The 16,520-nt window shown below is 42.3% G+C and overlaps 1 protein-coding gene across 1 annotated transcript in view; it reads right to left on the bottom strand.

The window, feature by feature from the left end:
- Positions 1-16,520, bottom strand: part of UGGT1 (UDP-glucose glycoprotein glucosyltransferase 1) — a 78,593-nt gene that overhangs the window by 47,532 nt on the left and 14,541 nt on the right. Inside the window, exons 4-14 of the mRNA XM_018563120.1 lie at positions 16,106-16,236; positions 14,521-14,633; positions 13,988-14,162; positions 13,118-13,214; positions 11,269-11,344; positions 9,471-9,571; positions 8,365-8,464; positions 6,629-6,689; positions 5,428-5,519; positions 3,472-3,622; positions 2,271-2,390 (exon numbers count right to left, since the gene is read on the bottom strand). Of these exons, the coding sequence (XP_018418622.1) occupies positions 2,271-2,390; positions 3,472-3,622; positions 5,428-5,519; positions 6,629-6,689; positions 8,365-8,464; positions 9,471-9,571; positions 11,269-11,344; positions 13,118-13,214; positions 13,988-14,162; positions 14,521-14,633; positions 16,106-16,236 (1,217 nt within the window). The remainder of the gene's footprint in view (positions 1-2,270; positions 2,391-3,471; positions 3,623-5,427; positions 5,520-6,628; positions 6,690-8,364; positions 8,465-9,470; positions 9,572-11,268; positions 11,345-13,117; positions 13,215-13,987; positions 14,163-14,520; positions 14,634-16,105; positions 16,237-16,520) is intronic.

Raw genomic sequence — 16,520 nt, forward strand, 5'->3', positions numbered from 1 at the left:
TGCAGTAACGAGCAGTGAAACCCTTTTTTTTTGTTGTGCGTTACAGCAGTGCAAGTCAATACAGTGCATATACACTAAGTAAAAAAAACAGAATACTGTGTGTTACATGCACTAGTTTTTTTTTTGTACACCGATATGTGTTGACAGCCCATAAAAAATGAACAGGCTGCCTGAAAGCAATGTGTGTCACTGCGTGGGAAAAAAAGCCGTGTGGGTGAATCACAATGCTGTGAAAGCCCCTTAAGCCCCTTTCACACCACATCTAGGCATTTTGTCCCTCATAGCTAACCGCAACAAAATGCTCATGACAAGAAATCCCATTTATTTGTATGACCCCTGCTCACACCTGAGCCTTTTGTCGCACAAAGTTTCTCACGGAAGTCTATGGGAACAATAAGTAGCTCATTAACTTTTTCCAGTGACAGGCGTTTTTCTGCTTGCGACAAAATGCTCAGGTGTGAACCTGGACTATAGAAATGAATGGGATTCCATGTCTTGAGAGCTTTGGCTTGCTTAGCTTTGAGTGACAAAACACCTAGGTCTGGGCAGGGACTTAAAGTGAAATTCCACCAAGTAAAAAGTTTTTTTCTGGTTTTGGTGGAGTGGAAATGGTTTAAAACCTCACGTTTTACTACTGCGGAGTCCACATTTAGGAAATTCAGCCTCTCTCCTAGTTACTGGGAAATTGATGTGAAACCTAAAATTTTATAGATGTAACCAGAAAGAAAGTAGAGGAACAAAACAAATTTTGCTGAAAACTGTGAAATGTGGGATTTCCTTTCACTTTGGGACTGTTGTGTCTCTGGGACAGGAAGTGAGGGAAAATCTCACAAATGGGGACACAGACAGCAATAAATACACAAGTAGAAAAATTGTCAGCACACCAATAATCTCATAAATCATCAAGGAAAAAGTGAATTTTATTTGAAGTTACATGTGCAGAAAACTAACACAGTGACATTTTGGGGGACATGGAGGTTCCCTTTCTGAAGGTCACAGACCAATGTCAATAAAGTTACACTAAACTCAGGATTTAAATCTGAAAAAATGCATTCACGTACCTTAATTATTAATAAAAATGTATCTTATTTGTGTATCACTCAGCTGTAGATCCTCAAATCATCTCTGAATTGGTGCGGACACTGTCCTTCCTTCTGCAGGGGGGCTACTTATGTTCCTCATGGTCCCTGTGTGTGTTGTGAAGTAGTCACCGCTCCAAGCTCGCTCTCGTGATAGACTACAATCTCATTACAGATTAGTAAACTAAACATGAGCTTGTAGCCAGGAGTGAGCTTGGAGCCGTGGCTACTTTACAACACACACAGGGTACAGCACATCAAACACAATAAGCAAATATGTCAAAAATGGTGTGCATATATAATAAATCTACAAAAAGATACCAGTATAGGTATTTTGCGAGGCTAACACATTGTATGATACCTTTTAATTAACCTCCTGTCGTCTGCCCGTTAAAAAAAACCGTTCGGACGGCAGACTCGCATCAGCGGGTTGCCGGATTTTTTTCCTGCTCGCGCGCGCTAGGGGCAGGAAAGACCCACTCGTTTTTACAGCCGTTAACGGCTGTTTCACATACAACCGATCAATGCCTCTATAGCCGCCGATCAGTTGAATGGCATGATTTTTTTGTAAATACGCGTCCGGTGCACCAGCGCGCGAAAACGACAATTGCGCTACACATGTTACATATCGCTGCTACGTCGGAGTGAGAGCAATCATTTTAGGGCCATCAATAACACTAAACTGATGAGCGGTAAAAGCTTTTAAAGCATCGCCTATGGCCAATTTGGGGTATTTTTTGGAGGTTTCGCGCGCGTGCGCAATTTTAAGGCTTGACATGTTAGGTGTCTTTTTACCTGACGTGACCCCGTCTTTTATATTTTACCAAAAAAATGGGTAATAATAAATGTTTTAGAATTTAATATAGGGGAAACAGTTTTTTAAAAATTTTCTGTAATTTTTCTTTAACATATTCAAAAATAAAACCCCCAGTAGGGATTAAATACCACCAAAATAAAGCTCTATCTGTCCCCCAAAAAATGTCAGTCAAAGTAACGCAGCGCTGCATACTGAAAAAAGGCCTGGATGGGAAGGGGGTTTAACACCCCGGGCTTCAAGTGGTTAAATATGTCTCCTTACCCAAAATAACTCTGACCCCACTACTAATGAAAAATACTAATTTGATCTGAAACAGAAGTTTTAGAAGCTGCCCTGAAATACAAACTAGCCATGAAAAAAGCGTATCTACTTACAAAGTTATGGAAGTTTTTGCGGATCTGCCGGATGACTCCGGGAAAGGTAGGCCGTAGAAGTTCCTGAACGCTGGACGGCCATGAGTTGTATCTGCTTTCAGTCTCCAGATTGTTCACCCACTACAATACAAGAAGCATTGGCACAAACATAATACAAAGAGGCACATCCTCAAAGTCATGATAATGAACAGACTCTACAATCACTGACCTTACACAGTTGTCTTAAAAGAGAAGTAAAGCCAAACCTTTTCTTTGGCTTTACTTCTCATTTGGGTCACAGCAGTATATTCACTAATGTCCTCCTGTGACTCAAAGTCGGCAAATAGCGGGCTACTGCTCACTAAGGATGGGCTCGGGCGTGTTCGCAGCTCCGCGTGTCGAGCCCGCCAGGAAGCTGACAGCGCGCTGCGCCAATCACAGGTACTGAGACATTTTCCCGGTCCGCAGCTGCAGAGATTGGGAAATGTCTCCGTGTCTGTGATTGGTCAGCTTCCTGGCAGGCTCGGCATGTAGAGCTGCAAACACGTCCGAGACCATCCTTACTGCTCACGGTCTGCAGACAGTGCAGAGCCGTGCTGCAGCCAGGAAAAAGCCTGACAATATTGTCGGGATGCACCCTGCTTCCTGATTGACAGCTGGTTCTGCCTCTCCATAGCCGAGCCAGCTGTGTCCGCCCCCTTCCCTGTCTGTCCCTCCAATGAGGGGTTTCCAGTATAACATGTCACTGTTAACCAGGTAACTTTAAGCAGTGGTATGGTATATTACACTACAGCAACGCCTGGATGAAGCGAAACGTGCTGAGCAGGTAAAAGGTGCCCCGTTTATCTATTTCAAAGGTTTGTCTTTAATTTTTGGCCAGAGTGAACCTTGATAAGCCAGAGCCAACAGCAATAAGTACTACATTGCTGCTCTGCAGCTCTCCTAATGGGCAATATAATAAATGGCAACTCAGGGAATTTCAGTTTTCTATTTAAGAAACATACAAGGTTACAACATGGGTGCTTCTGGATGATTTCATAGCTATATCAATCAATGGACCCCATTACAACTACCCCTGCAATATTCCACACAACAGGCCATGTAATCAGCCAAAACCCATATGTCATTCAGTTTACCACCAAGGGTTTAACATTTTAGTATTAAGTAAGCCTGTGATTATGAACAATGATCAATGAAAGGTATGCAGAGTAGTGAAAGTTACCAGTATAGCAGAGTTTCGGATATCCACAGCATAGTCTGCATTAGATGGCTGAATGTTGAGTTTGAGGACATTATGCAATGCTGGACCTTCTATACCCAATCGGTGGAGACCCTCCATCACTCGAGCTTCATTACGCAGGACATCAAATAAACTGTGTGCAATAAACGTCAAGAAACCCTTTATCATTTAATTAGGTAAAATAAGAAAAGAATCACAAAAATGTATTTAAAAATGCACAATGCACATGACCTACAGGTCGTGTACCTAGATGCCAAATCCAAACATAGTACAAAAGTTGTACTCGGATGTTGTGCACATCTAGTTTTCTACTCAATAATATATCATTTGGTAATGCCAGAAGATGCGCAAGATTGTCGGTATCCAGTACAAGTAGCGATATGTTTTTTTCAGGACTCATCGATACTGAATACAGATACCGGAAGTCCCATTAAGAAAGCCGGGTGGCGTGTAATAACTCACCGCCCATCTTTCCAATTAGCCGGGAAGCCGTCACCGGGTGACGAGGAAGCATGGAGCCGGCTTTCTGGCCAATCAGTAAGGGGGGGCGGGTAATGACTCACCGCCTGACTTCATGATTGGCCAGCTTCCCAACCAATCAGGAAGCTGGACAGTGAGCCATTGCACGCCGCCCAGCTTCCTGATTTGCCAAGAAGCCAGCTCCATGCTCCCTGGTGACGAGGGAGCATGGAGCCAACTTCCCAGCCAATCAAAACGCAGGGCAGAGTGTAATGACATGCCGTCTGGCTTTCTGATACCGGAAGTTCCGGTATCGGGAGCATTTGGGCGAGTACAAATGCTCTGTATCGGCAATTGTGACACATATCTTGTTTGGATTTACAGGCTTTAATTGGGTTTTTGTACCCTGTCACTGAGGTCTGGATCAAGAGTTGAGAATCGGCTGGCATTATGTAATCAGGCATCTGATCAAACTTGTCCTAAATATCCAAGACCACCTGGAATAGGGCCGGTAGTTCAAGTTATCCAAAGACACAACTTTACAGCATTTGCAGCCTGCACCTTCCGGAGACTAAAATTAAGAATGGTCATACTGTGATTGGATGCTTGAAGGGTAGGACCACCCAACCCTGCAATGGTGAGATCAGTTAGTTATAAGAAGGAGTTGGCTTTTTGAGCTCTTCGGTACCCTACCCCCTAGAGGTGGGACATACATTCTAGGGTCTTCTGTGCTCCCATATGCTCATAGGAAAGATACACTTCAGAAGATGGTGCTAAAGGAGAAAGTAAGGCAGGTGTAACTACTCCTTGTTATTACACCGAGAAATTAGAAGCAGATGGAGAGCTTAAACTTGCAATATCATCGAACGTAGCCAGGATAGTGAATAATACAGATATCTTAAAGGAGAACTATGAGGTGAGTGATTTCCACAGCTGGCTCTGCCTCTAGATAGGCAGAGCCAGCTGTCACTCACGCACCTGGGTGGATCTCGACAGTATTGTCGGGATCCGGCCCGGCTGCAGCGCTCTCAGTATATGGCAGGCAATAGCTTTGGGTCACGGGCAGAGGTTAGTATATGTCCTCCAGTGACCCTAAAGAGAAGTGTGGGGAAAAACACTTACCCCATAGTTCTCTTTTAAGGCTGTTTTTCAGCCTTAAGTAAGAAGAGGAAATTCTGTGCACATTTGGAAATTCTTCCTAACCAGTATTTTAGCTCCAAGGCTAGCCACTGACAGTGATTCCGTTTTCTCCAGTGCAATGTAACCTGACCACAAAAGAAGAGCAGCTCTGAGTGGTGGTAGCCTGAGAGATGCTTAGCACTGCTGTTGAATAACCTGGTCGGCAGAGGACATGAGGGATCATCAGAACAACCATCAGAGGAAGGATTAACGGACATGTTTCCCATACTCTGTCTGAAACTGAAAACCACTTTAAGAAAGCTCAACTCATTTCTCCATTCAGCTCCATGCTCACCATACCTGAAGATGTCTTGGTTGTCCAGATCAATGTGCAGTCCATTAATAAACAGACCGGAGTCTCCAGGATGCAGGCCTAGGTTATTTTTGAAATACTGAAGAAGAAATCACAAAAGAAATATCTTTGTAGAATGCCAATAACATCATTACAATAGCAACAAACACAAAAATGATGAGTGTGTGTGTGCGTAAGTAAGAATAAACATCTCTATATACAGTGTGATTCCTGGTGTTTATAACACTAATTTTAATATGAACACAACATAGCCCAATGATGATATGAACAATATGAAAGACGTATCCATAAGCTATAGAACAGCCAGTGCTGGTGTCTCACGGCTGAAAATGTTCCCAATTGGGACTGCAATGGTGCTATTAAATCAAGACAATCATTGTAAAATATGGCCAATGCAGCTCTGTATTTATTCAAGTGATAGTAAAGTTAAAAAGTTTTAAAGCTATTTCAAATGCTCATAAAATCACTTACAATGGAGGCTGCTCTTAGATGTTTAAAAGCTTTAGCTTCCTGCAGAATCAGCTGGTCCCATGAGCACTGGCCCTGATATCCTGTTTTAGGGTGGCTCCTTTTCCTTGCAGGGTCCTATGGATCCACCCTTGTGTGTACTAGTAAGCTGTGTGTGTCTCCACAAACAGACAAGGCAAGGAAAACCACTCCTCTCCCCCCTGCTCCCATCTCCAAGCTAGGATATGGACAGCTGCTGGAGACTGCTCTGTCCCGTGTGATCTTGTACTTAACAGGAAGTTCAGGGAAGCTGAGCTGAGAGAGTTGGAGCCAGCTGTTCAGAAACATGATAACTGTAAGTGTTTGGGCTAAAATATAAAGCAATACTTTGCTGGGCAATGTATATTTGTTTGGTCTGGATTCAATATTGAATTTAGTTTGACAATTGATAAACCTTTCCTGCACATAGACACACATATGAGCTTGTTTATAATAGGACAGTGCAAAGGCAACGGTGATGTACAAAGTGAATTAACAAGATTATCTGTTCAGGGTAACTCAACCCATGAAAAATAATGACTTATTGGTTGCTGCACTTTGTATTGCCCTATGCACCAAGCCAGATACAAATTAGTGATAAAGACGTCATCGCTAGGTCATCCCTGCCCATTGTCTGTAGGTACTTTTACCATAAAGAAACGTCAGCAGTGCCTTCTGAAAACAGGGATTTATATTACTCACTTTTTGATTTTCTTCTACTTCTTTCCTTAAAGCAGCGTCAACAGCGGTCTTTGTTAAAGCTCTGATAAAGCAAACAGAAATGAAGAGTGTAAGTGCATAAATGTTACTCATTCTAAACATTTCCTGGCCCACGGAGATATTAGTTTGGCACCGCTTTTGCTGTATGCTGCAGCCTTAGTAGATACAATTACAGCTTAGCTAAAGAATACCCAGAAAGAGACATGACGCAGTTGTCTTAACAACATTAATAAAGAACCCCCCATAGCCTTTTTAAGGTTTGCACAGATACCAAGTACTGTACTCGGGACAAGTACAAGTAGTGATACTTTTCCAGCTCCAGGACTAGACTAGAGAAAAACTCAAAAGTTAGGAGGCAGCTGGCTGGATTTGTGCATCCCGGTTTTAATGTATGATTTTGAAATATAATATATATATACAGTAATACCTTGGTTTACAAGTAACTTGGTTTGAGAGCGTTTTGCAAGACAAGCAAACATTTCTGAAAAATTTTGCTTTGATATACAAGCAATGTCTTGCAATAAGAGCAAAATTTTGTAGAAAAGCACCACCTGAATAAGGCTGTAGCAGTGCGAGCGATGAGTCTGTTTAACGACAACGCAATGTCACATTGGATAGATTCCTTGTTAAGGTTTCACAAAATGAAAAAGATTCCATTGAGTCGAGAGATAGCAGTGATTCCGTTAGTGATAGTGAAAGTCGTCCTACGCAATAATCCTCCTCCCTCTTGTCCCTCTCACACCGGCCACAAAAGGTACCGGTAATTGGTTTATTTTTCTTTATATTTTATACGTTATTATATTACAGTACAGTATTGTAATCATTTTATATGAATATTTTTGGGATGTGGAACGAATCATCTGAATTAACATTATTTCCTATGGGGAAATTCGCTTTGATATACAAGCGCTTTGGATTACAAGCATGCTTCCGGAACGAATTATGCTCGTAAACCAAGGTATTACTGTATATATATTATATTAGGGATGCACCAATACAATTTATTCCAGACCAAGTACAAGTACCGATACTTGTTCAAGTACTCACAGATACTGTGCTGATACTTATTTTTTATTGTCATGTGACAGTTTTTCTAAAACAATGCAGACTTATGTTTCGGGACAGTGGTGGATCGCCAGGGCCCAGTCGCAGCTGCAACCCTGGTAGTTCTCGTGAAATGCCAAGTATGGGCACTCATATCTGAACTGGTATCTGTGCATCCCTAGCCTTTTTAATATGTTTTTAAACACTCATATAAAAAAGATCAGCTAAGAGGACCCTGCACATCATGTGCCTGCGATGAAGACATCTGAAAAGAGAGGAGCTCAGAGCTGGGCTTTAACATTTTAAATACCTTGAGGGGAATTTATCAAAACTGGAGCAGAAATAATTTGGAGCAGCAGTGTATGACAACCAATCAGCTTCTCTCTTTCATTTTCAAATCTTAACTGACCAAACTGGAGATAGAAGCTGATTGGTTGCCTTGGGGGACCGCTCCAGATTTTGTCTGCTCCAGTTTTGATAAATTCTACCCCTTGTATTTAAAACATGTAGCAACCAACCAACGTCATCTATGTACTTGTAACCAGCACTAAACAATGTCACATGGATCCTGACGGCTTGCATGCTTGCAATGGGTGCTTTCCTTTCCCCCAGAATGTAAATTTAGTTACTCTGCACCAGAAAGAGTCAGTCAGATGAGTTACAAAGGACATTACCTGGCCTTAGTAGGAAAATTCTGGCTCAAATCTTTCATGATCGTCAGAGCGTCAGAAGGGGGAGCACCCAGGATACGAGCTGCGGTCTGGAAGCTCAGATCTTAAGAGGAAGAAGAAAAGTTCATATATATTTATGTGGAAAAAAAAAACACATCCAATGGTGGTTAGCGTTTTAATACAGTGACCATAATGATTTCTCAAAACCAAAATATAAATGAATTCTAAACACTTAACGCTGGCCAGATAGCTGAAATACAAATATGGGAGCTGTTTACCTGCAAAAGGATATGTATTTCTGTGCAGCCAGTCTTGGGATGTACACAGCCATTACAGAAAGCAGACATTTCCCTACTGCTGTTTAGCAATACAGCTGGGTCCCCTCCTTGCCCCTGGCATATTACTGGACAGTGAAGAAAAATAAGCACACACTTGTCTGTCTGCATATTCCATTATAACACCTCTGCACTGTAGCACAGCCGATCTGCTGCCAGTGCTGTTTGTGAATTGTGGTTTCACTATATTTGGGGAATGAGGGGGGGTTGAAGGTGAAAAAAGTGGAGACAGAAGTCAGGAAAAAACTAAAAGGAGGGGGGTAACCTACAGTTTAGTATCAGTCTCCAGAGGATTAAATCTGGATGATAAAGCAAAGTGACAGGAGGGGGGCGTACGCAAGCGTATATGGAGAAATAGTCAGATTTGGGGGTTTGGGCGCTCATATGAAGCTTTTACCTAAAAGAATTTCCCAAGGTAAAAAAAAAAATTCCCAATGGACTACAATCTCAGAACAAATTAGTAAATTAAACATGAGATTGTGGTCCAACACAGGAGTGAGCATGGAGCGGTGGCTATTTTACAACACACACAGTGACTATGGGGAACAAAAGTAGGCACCCTCCAGAAGAAAGGACAGTGTCAGCACCAATTCAGAGATGATTTGAGGATCTACAGCCGAGTGATACACAATACATTTTTCTTTAATTAAGGTACTTGAATGCATTTTTAAGATGTATTTCCTGAGTTTAGTGTCATTTAAACTAGTGGATACATATATGAATTCAGACACTTTAATATATAAGGCCCAATGATTTCAGCGCTGCTAGACATACCTTGCAACTCCCAGACTTTCAGAGGCGACATTTCATTGGTGCTTTCCACTAAATGTTTCCTCAGCTCTTTTAGCTGCTCTTTAAGTTCTGGGTATATCTGTCTGTAAAACAAAAACAAAAAGTTTATTATTTACCATTATGGAAGGCCACTGGACTCCAGATGGACAAGCCTAATTATGCTCTGAACCTTTACGGTCAAATATAAAAGTCAGACACAAACTAACCTAAAAGATCGTTCACACCAGACACAGTGCGTTCCGGCCCGATTCTGGCCGGAATGCACTGGATCGCATTGCGGCTGGCTCACTATGTCGTGGGGCAGGAGGAGGCGTGACAGTCCATTAAGCTGAATGGCACCATAGCCACGCAAGGCACATCAATGCTATTTTTTTCTGACCGGACCGCAGGCATTGATGTGCCTTGAGTTCCGTACAGCTGATCACATTGTGGCCTGAGGGCGTGGCTATGGTGCCATTCACTTCAATGGGCCGCCACGCCCCCTACGGCCCCACAACACAGTGAGCAAGCCGCAATGCGATCCAGTGCGTTCCGGCCAGAATTGGGCCGGAACGCACTGTGTCTGGTGTGAACGAGCTCCTAAAATATCCTCCTGAATGTGATGTATATTGTTGTAAGGAAAACAAGGGTTCTGCAAAAGGATCTGTTCATCCAGTCATCCACACTCCTGTCTGGCAGGGTAGGAGACCTGATTTTAACCTACTACAGAAACACTTACAGACCTCCTCCTCAGCCTCCTCCTCGGCCTGTGACTGGGCAGCAAAGCAGCAGAAAAAGGATGGGCTAATATCTGTCACTCTGCTGGCTCTTCCCATCAGCAGGCCAAGTGTTATCACACTGCAGCACAACTGACTGGCTCTAGTGCTGCTTCTCCCTCTCCCTGTTCAAGCTCTGCTGTACAAGAGGCTGATACCAAGTCAAGTTCTGGTACTTACACAGCTTGCATTTCAGTAAATACATTTTATGGTGTATTAATGAATGCAGAGCTTTATTCATCTGTACATTTTTATCTGCCTGGAGTTCAGCTTTAACCCCTTCATGACTGAGCTTGTTTTTAGTTTCTGTTCGTAAATGACTGACACACTTTTGACATTTTTGCTGTGTGATTCTTCCACGTCAGTAATATACTTTCTTACAAAGTGCACCCACACATATTATATATTGTTTTTTAGAGGACAGATAGGGCTACATATTTATATCACATATGTGTGTCTAACGCCTCACTTAGGACAAATAAAATATAAAAAAAGAGGAGACTTTATGGCTGGACGTACAGTGTACGTCTCCCGTCACGAAGGGGTTAAAGGAAACATGCAAAAATATATAGGCTGCCACTACTGATCTCTGCACACGAGTCAATAGAAAAAAGTTATATTAACCTGAATCACGGTGCTGGCTTACTCTTAGACTGGTCCTTCGAGCCTATCTCCCCCTCCACTGCAGAGGTCTAAGATCCCATAAATCCTCACGTTCTGTACACTGTGTATAGACGGGAGGACGCTGAGGAACATTCCAATGCTGCAGTGTAGAAAGAGACAGGCTGGAAGGAGTGCTGTGACAACTGGTCGGCTCAGAGATTCGGGTGAGTATAACTTTGTTATTTTTTAACCTAGACAAAAGTGAGCACTTAATCCTTGCAGTGTGGGGGGTAGCCATACTGCAAGGGGTAAATACAATTTTTCTTGGAGTTCTTCTTTAAACCAGCATGCGGCTGAACAGCTCTGGCATTTAGTGTATTGAAGCCAAAGACAGTCGACCAAGCAGTAGGGAAATCTCTTACCTGAGCTTTCCAAACAGAAATCCTTGAACCTCATCTAAGGCATCATCACTCTCCACTGTGGCATTTACCCCGCTCCCTAAAGAAAAGGTATGACATATTATAGGAGTGTCTGCTCAGAAGAATACGGAAAGGTAATTATATATTTATAATGCATGAAAAGAGAGAGAACTTAACAAAGAACATCGTTTTCACAGTTTTACAGCTATGTAATATTTCAAGGAGTTCTTACTCAGTGCTTTTTATTCTCTGCTACACAAACCAGAAATGTGAAGTGCCAGTCCACCCACAGCGTATATTTAGGGATGCATCGATACCTGTTTTTTGGTATAGAGTACGAGTACCGATATTTTGTTTTCAGTACATGCCGATACCAAAAGTCCCATTAAGGAAGCCAGGCGTTGTGTAATGACTCGCCACCTGTCTTCCTGATTAGCCAGGAAGCCGGGCGGGGTTATAGGCTCACCACCCGGCTTCCCGATTAGCAGTGAAGCCCTCAACCGGGTAACAAGAAAGCATGAAGCCGGCTTTCTGTCCAATCAGGAAGTCGGGCACCATGTAACGAGCTTTGCCCGGCTTCCTGATTGGTTGAGAAGCTGGCCAATCAGAAAGCCGGGCAAAGCGTCATTATACGGCACGCGGCTTCCCGCCCACCTGGTGACGAGGGATCATGGGGTCGGCTTCACGGCCATTCAGGAAGCCGGGCAGCGTTTAATGACTTGCTGCCCAGCTTTCTGACAACGGAGCTCAAGTATCGGGCTAGGCATTGGAGCATTTGCAATTACTCGGCATCGGCACCAATACCAATACTAGTATCGGTGCATCCATACTTAAAATTTAATTGTTCAGTAAATGCCAGAGAGCTAGAGCATCTGACAGTTTCTTATATCTCTCATGAGCTATATCGTTGAAATGTTTATATCGAGTTCTCCTTGTGCTCATTATGAAGGGCTCCCACTCCACTATTACTATAATACCACTTTTAGGTAACAAAAATTGATATCAATATGATGATTAACTAGCACAAAATAGTATTTGCCGTATCAAGAAGTTGTATATATTAAATGGTCCGTCTACCCAGAACTAATATTAATGAAAAGGGTTGATTCAGAATGTTGCTTGCAGTAACATGTGGTAAAAGATGCAAAACTAAAGCAGGCATACCCTGGTAGATTACTGTGGCTGAGCTTATGGGCTGAACGGTAAAACTCAAAAACAGATTCCCCCATCAATGATAAGCAGAGCGAATAGGGGAATTTCTCCTACTGGGCTATTGTATTCAGACGGGCAGTTATGTCACTGTCAGAATAACCGTGACAGTGACAATAACAGTGACTGCAGTTACTGTTCGGCTGAGAATTTTCCGCCCGGCTCCATTGATTTTAAGGTTGAAGGATGTCGGAAGGGGGGCTGCTGACAGGGCCACCCATCAAGAACCAGCTGAAATTTGCTCCGTGTATGGTCTGCTTAAGTGAAGTATCAAAATAAATTCCACAACAATGCACCTAGCCAGTTCACAACAATGCAGGTGCACCCCAGTGCATGGATGTGAACCATCCAAAGAGTGTAACAAAAACGCTGCAGGTCCAATAAAATCTGAGCTGTGGTGCCTTGACAAAGAGTGAAAAAGAGTGAAATAATGCAAACACAATGCACTGCAACAGTCTGAATAAAGGTTTCTGCCAGTAAGATTTGAGCTCCAAGCTGCGACACATATGATATGGACTGAAGAAGGGTGAGGATGTGAGCTGGAATAATGTGCAGAGCGAAATCTGTGGAGTCTTCAAATGCCAGAAACTTCTCACAGAGAGTATAATAAGGGTAACATACTGTAATCAGAACTTATGGTTACCTTTAACTTGTGTGTCATCTTTAGCTTTATACTCTGTGCTTTTAATGGCCAACTCCACACCATAACCAGAGAGGAAAACTTTCTCTGTCCCAGGATTCTGCAGACACAAAAAGTGCATTATACATCACATTACAATGGGAAGATATACACTCAGATAGTCAACTATGAAGGTTAAGACATAGTTTCAGGCAAGTTTTCTTGTAAATATACAATAAGTCAAATGATGAAGCCACAGGCTTGCCAACACATACACGTTACCATAGGAGGGTAAGAGACCATAACAAAATTAAAACTGGAGAGTAACATTTGACTGCAGGAGCTATGTATGTTTACCAAGAATTTTCAGGTCAATAGGAAATGGGTTGTGTTGGTTTCCAGTGGGCAGTAGCACAAGAGCATAAGCGGTAAAGAAAATGGTTTGTAAAAACAAAAATGGAAAGAGGGTCCAGTGGAAACCATGAAGTATACTTATTTGTTTAAATATACTAACTTGGTTGCAGGGCTACAATGTAGGAACCTAAAAAATCCAAAAGTGCTCTAATATGCAAATTGAAAAACTTTCCATCATTGCTGAGAGCTCACATGCCTCCTCCCAGGCTTTCTTATTGGCCAGCTAATGGGTATGGTTCCCAATCCGTGACAGGCCAACATGAGAATGTAGTTGCAATTTGCATGTAGTCTTCCTTGGGCAGAGTCCGATCAATACTTTCAAAGGGGCATCCAAATGTCCAGTTCAGATATTTCGCATCACTGACAGGTAATATCAGACTTTACTAAAGGTAAAATAAACATTTCCTTGGCCCTTAGGCTGTAAGCCACAGATACAACAGGTGCTGCATGAAATGGCAGCAGAGAATAATAGAAACCTACCGCAACATAGTGTCTTAGCACATAAGAAATGTTCCCTGCACGAGACTTCTCTGAGAGATGCTGGTGAAACGTGGAAAAGCCTTCAGAGCCAATCTGAGCATATAGTATTACTACTGGGCTCTCAGGTGAGGTACCAGGGTACTGGTGATCTCCCTTGAACAAGAAAGGTTTTGGCCTGGGAAGGAGAAATTAAAGCAGGGAGATTAATACAATGGCTTCACTGCAGTTCACATGCAAGCAAAGTTTTTCTGATAAAAACTTTTATAGGATAAAGGCGTGCAATATAAATGTATATTTTTGTATTTACTCTAAGGGCTTGTTCACAGCAAATCCAGACCAGATCTGCATGAGTTTCTGTTTTGGTGCGTTCCAGAGCAGACAAAAATAGGGCATGCTGCAGTTTTTCCATATGCTCTGGAACTGAACGTTGCGGTGTGAACTAGGGCCCAAAATAACATGGAATACATTGGATGCATTTTTGATGCGTTCTGCATCTGCTCCGTACTCGGTGTGAACAAAAGCAGCATGAATACCTGTCCAGAGCTTCACTGAGAAGTGACGGCAGCTCATTAAGGTCACAGGTCTTCTTTTCATGGACCACAATGAAAGCTTTACAAGCTGAGGGTGGGGACTCATCAACTGCAATCTGAAATCAAACAATAAATGTGCACAGAAATACAGTTATATACATATAATATGGTTGTGGAATGTGCTAACCTATAGCATTTTTAACATATGAAATTAAAGCGATCCTTTCTTTTCCTTTGTGCTACCCATCTAACAGCATCTGTACACAGATGTTGCTGTAAGCTCTTTATTGCTCCCTCTCGTATGTCAAAGCTCTCTAGCAATCCCAAGACAGCTGTGAAACTCAGAATAAAAATCCACATTACCTTTAGAAGTCAGATGTGCAGAGATGCAGAGTGCACCTGTCTGACTGGGTACAATGACATTATCAATCTTTACCAATTGGTAGGAATTTTGTTTCTATTTGCTAACAAGCTCATCATCACAGCATAGCACAGTTCTATGTAATGATGAAGGATGTGACTTACCTGACCATCTTCTTTGATTGCCCTTAAGAAGAAAAAACACAGCGATGGATCTGCCCTATTTTCCAATGTCAATTGGAGGACTGGAGTGGGTTTTGTTGCCTGTAAGTCATTTTAATCAGTCCCACAATACCCTCCCCCACCCTTAAACACATAGGCTGCTAATGGGCACAGCCAAGCACTATGGGGGGAATTTATCAAAACTGGAGCAGACAAAATCTGGAGCTGATTTGCACTGCAACCAATCAGCTTCTATCTTTCGTTTTCAAATCTAATCTGAACAAACTGAAGAGAGAAGCTTATTGGTTGCCATGCACAGCTGCTCCAGATTTTGTCTGCTCCAGTTTTGATAAATTCCCCCTTATGTACATTGGCTGTCCCACCTATTAAATTTATGCTTGCCATAGGAAGCCTGGGCAGTAACATGTTATTTGGGTAGTACTATTGTGGACGGAGTTTCAGTGGAACCATGAACAGCATGATTAGTTAGCCGCAAGGAATAATCTATTACCTGTGGGGGCTACATGAAGCCCCTGCCACTATTTGCCTAAATTGCTTTATACATGCCTTTAGTCCTGCAAACTTCTTGACTACTGGGTGACACCACAGGCCCTTTCTCCTTTCCTCCAAAAGAAGACAGTTCTTCCAAATGGACTAAATGATGTTCAGGTAGTGGAATGTCAAGGTCATTTAGTCCAGGAGTCCAGTATAGTGAGCCCAGAATGTGTAATGACACCTCAGGGGGTGTGTCATTGACAGCCTTGGCCTCACAGCAAGTGGTTAAGGAACTGCAGTCAGCTGTTGAGATGGGCACTTGGATGCAAGTATTTAAAAAAAATAGGGTTCTGCTTTAAAAGGAAGATAACTTTCCCTGCCCACTTTTTCTTACTAGATGGGCGGAGACTAAATCTTTAAACACTATTACTGCAACAGATACATATTATTAAAGACACTTCAGTTGGGTGCAAAACAGAAACATCTGCAAGCACTTATAAACCCTATCCAAGCATAGGAATTTGAGTTATTGTTGTTAGTGACCGGCTGGGAAAGCTTAGGCATTACAAACCTGTTGGAATGACTGCACAGTTGCCGAGTAGGAGCGAAGAGACAAAGCAAACTTCAGCAGGTTCTGCTGGACTGGGGAAAGGTGTCGGCTGGCACTAGTCACTAACAGGTTATAGTTAGCAGAGTCAGAACCTACAATAGAGCAGAGATTCAATGGAAATGGTTAATCCTCACACAAATATTCAGCTTGTTTCAATCATATTTTCCATCATTAGTATGTACCGCAGAACATGAAAGATCCCAAGCTCTGGTATTTATTGTTTCCATCTAAACTACATTACTACTAGGCATTTTAAGGGGGGGAAGTGTTTATGGGGTTCCATACCTCTAAAATTATACATAAAATCAATTCAAAAATCAGAAACTGTGTGCGGCCATGACTCCTTCTCAACATTTCAAAATATATATATATATAT

This window comes from Nanorana parkeri, unplaced genomic scaffold (assembly GCF_000935625.1).
Source record: "Nanorana parkeri isolate BGI_ZX_2015 unplaced genomic scaffold, ASM93562v1 scaffold634, whole genome shotgun sequence".
NCBI classification, from domain to species: domain Eukaryota; kingdom Metazoa; phylum Chordata; class Amphibia; order Anura; family Dicroglossidae; genus Nanorana; species Nanorana parkeri.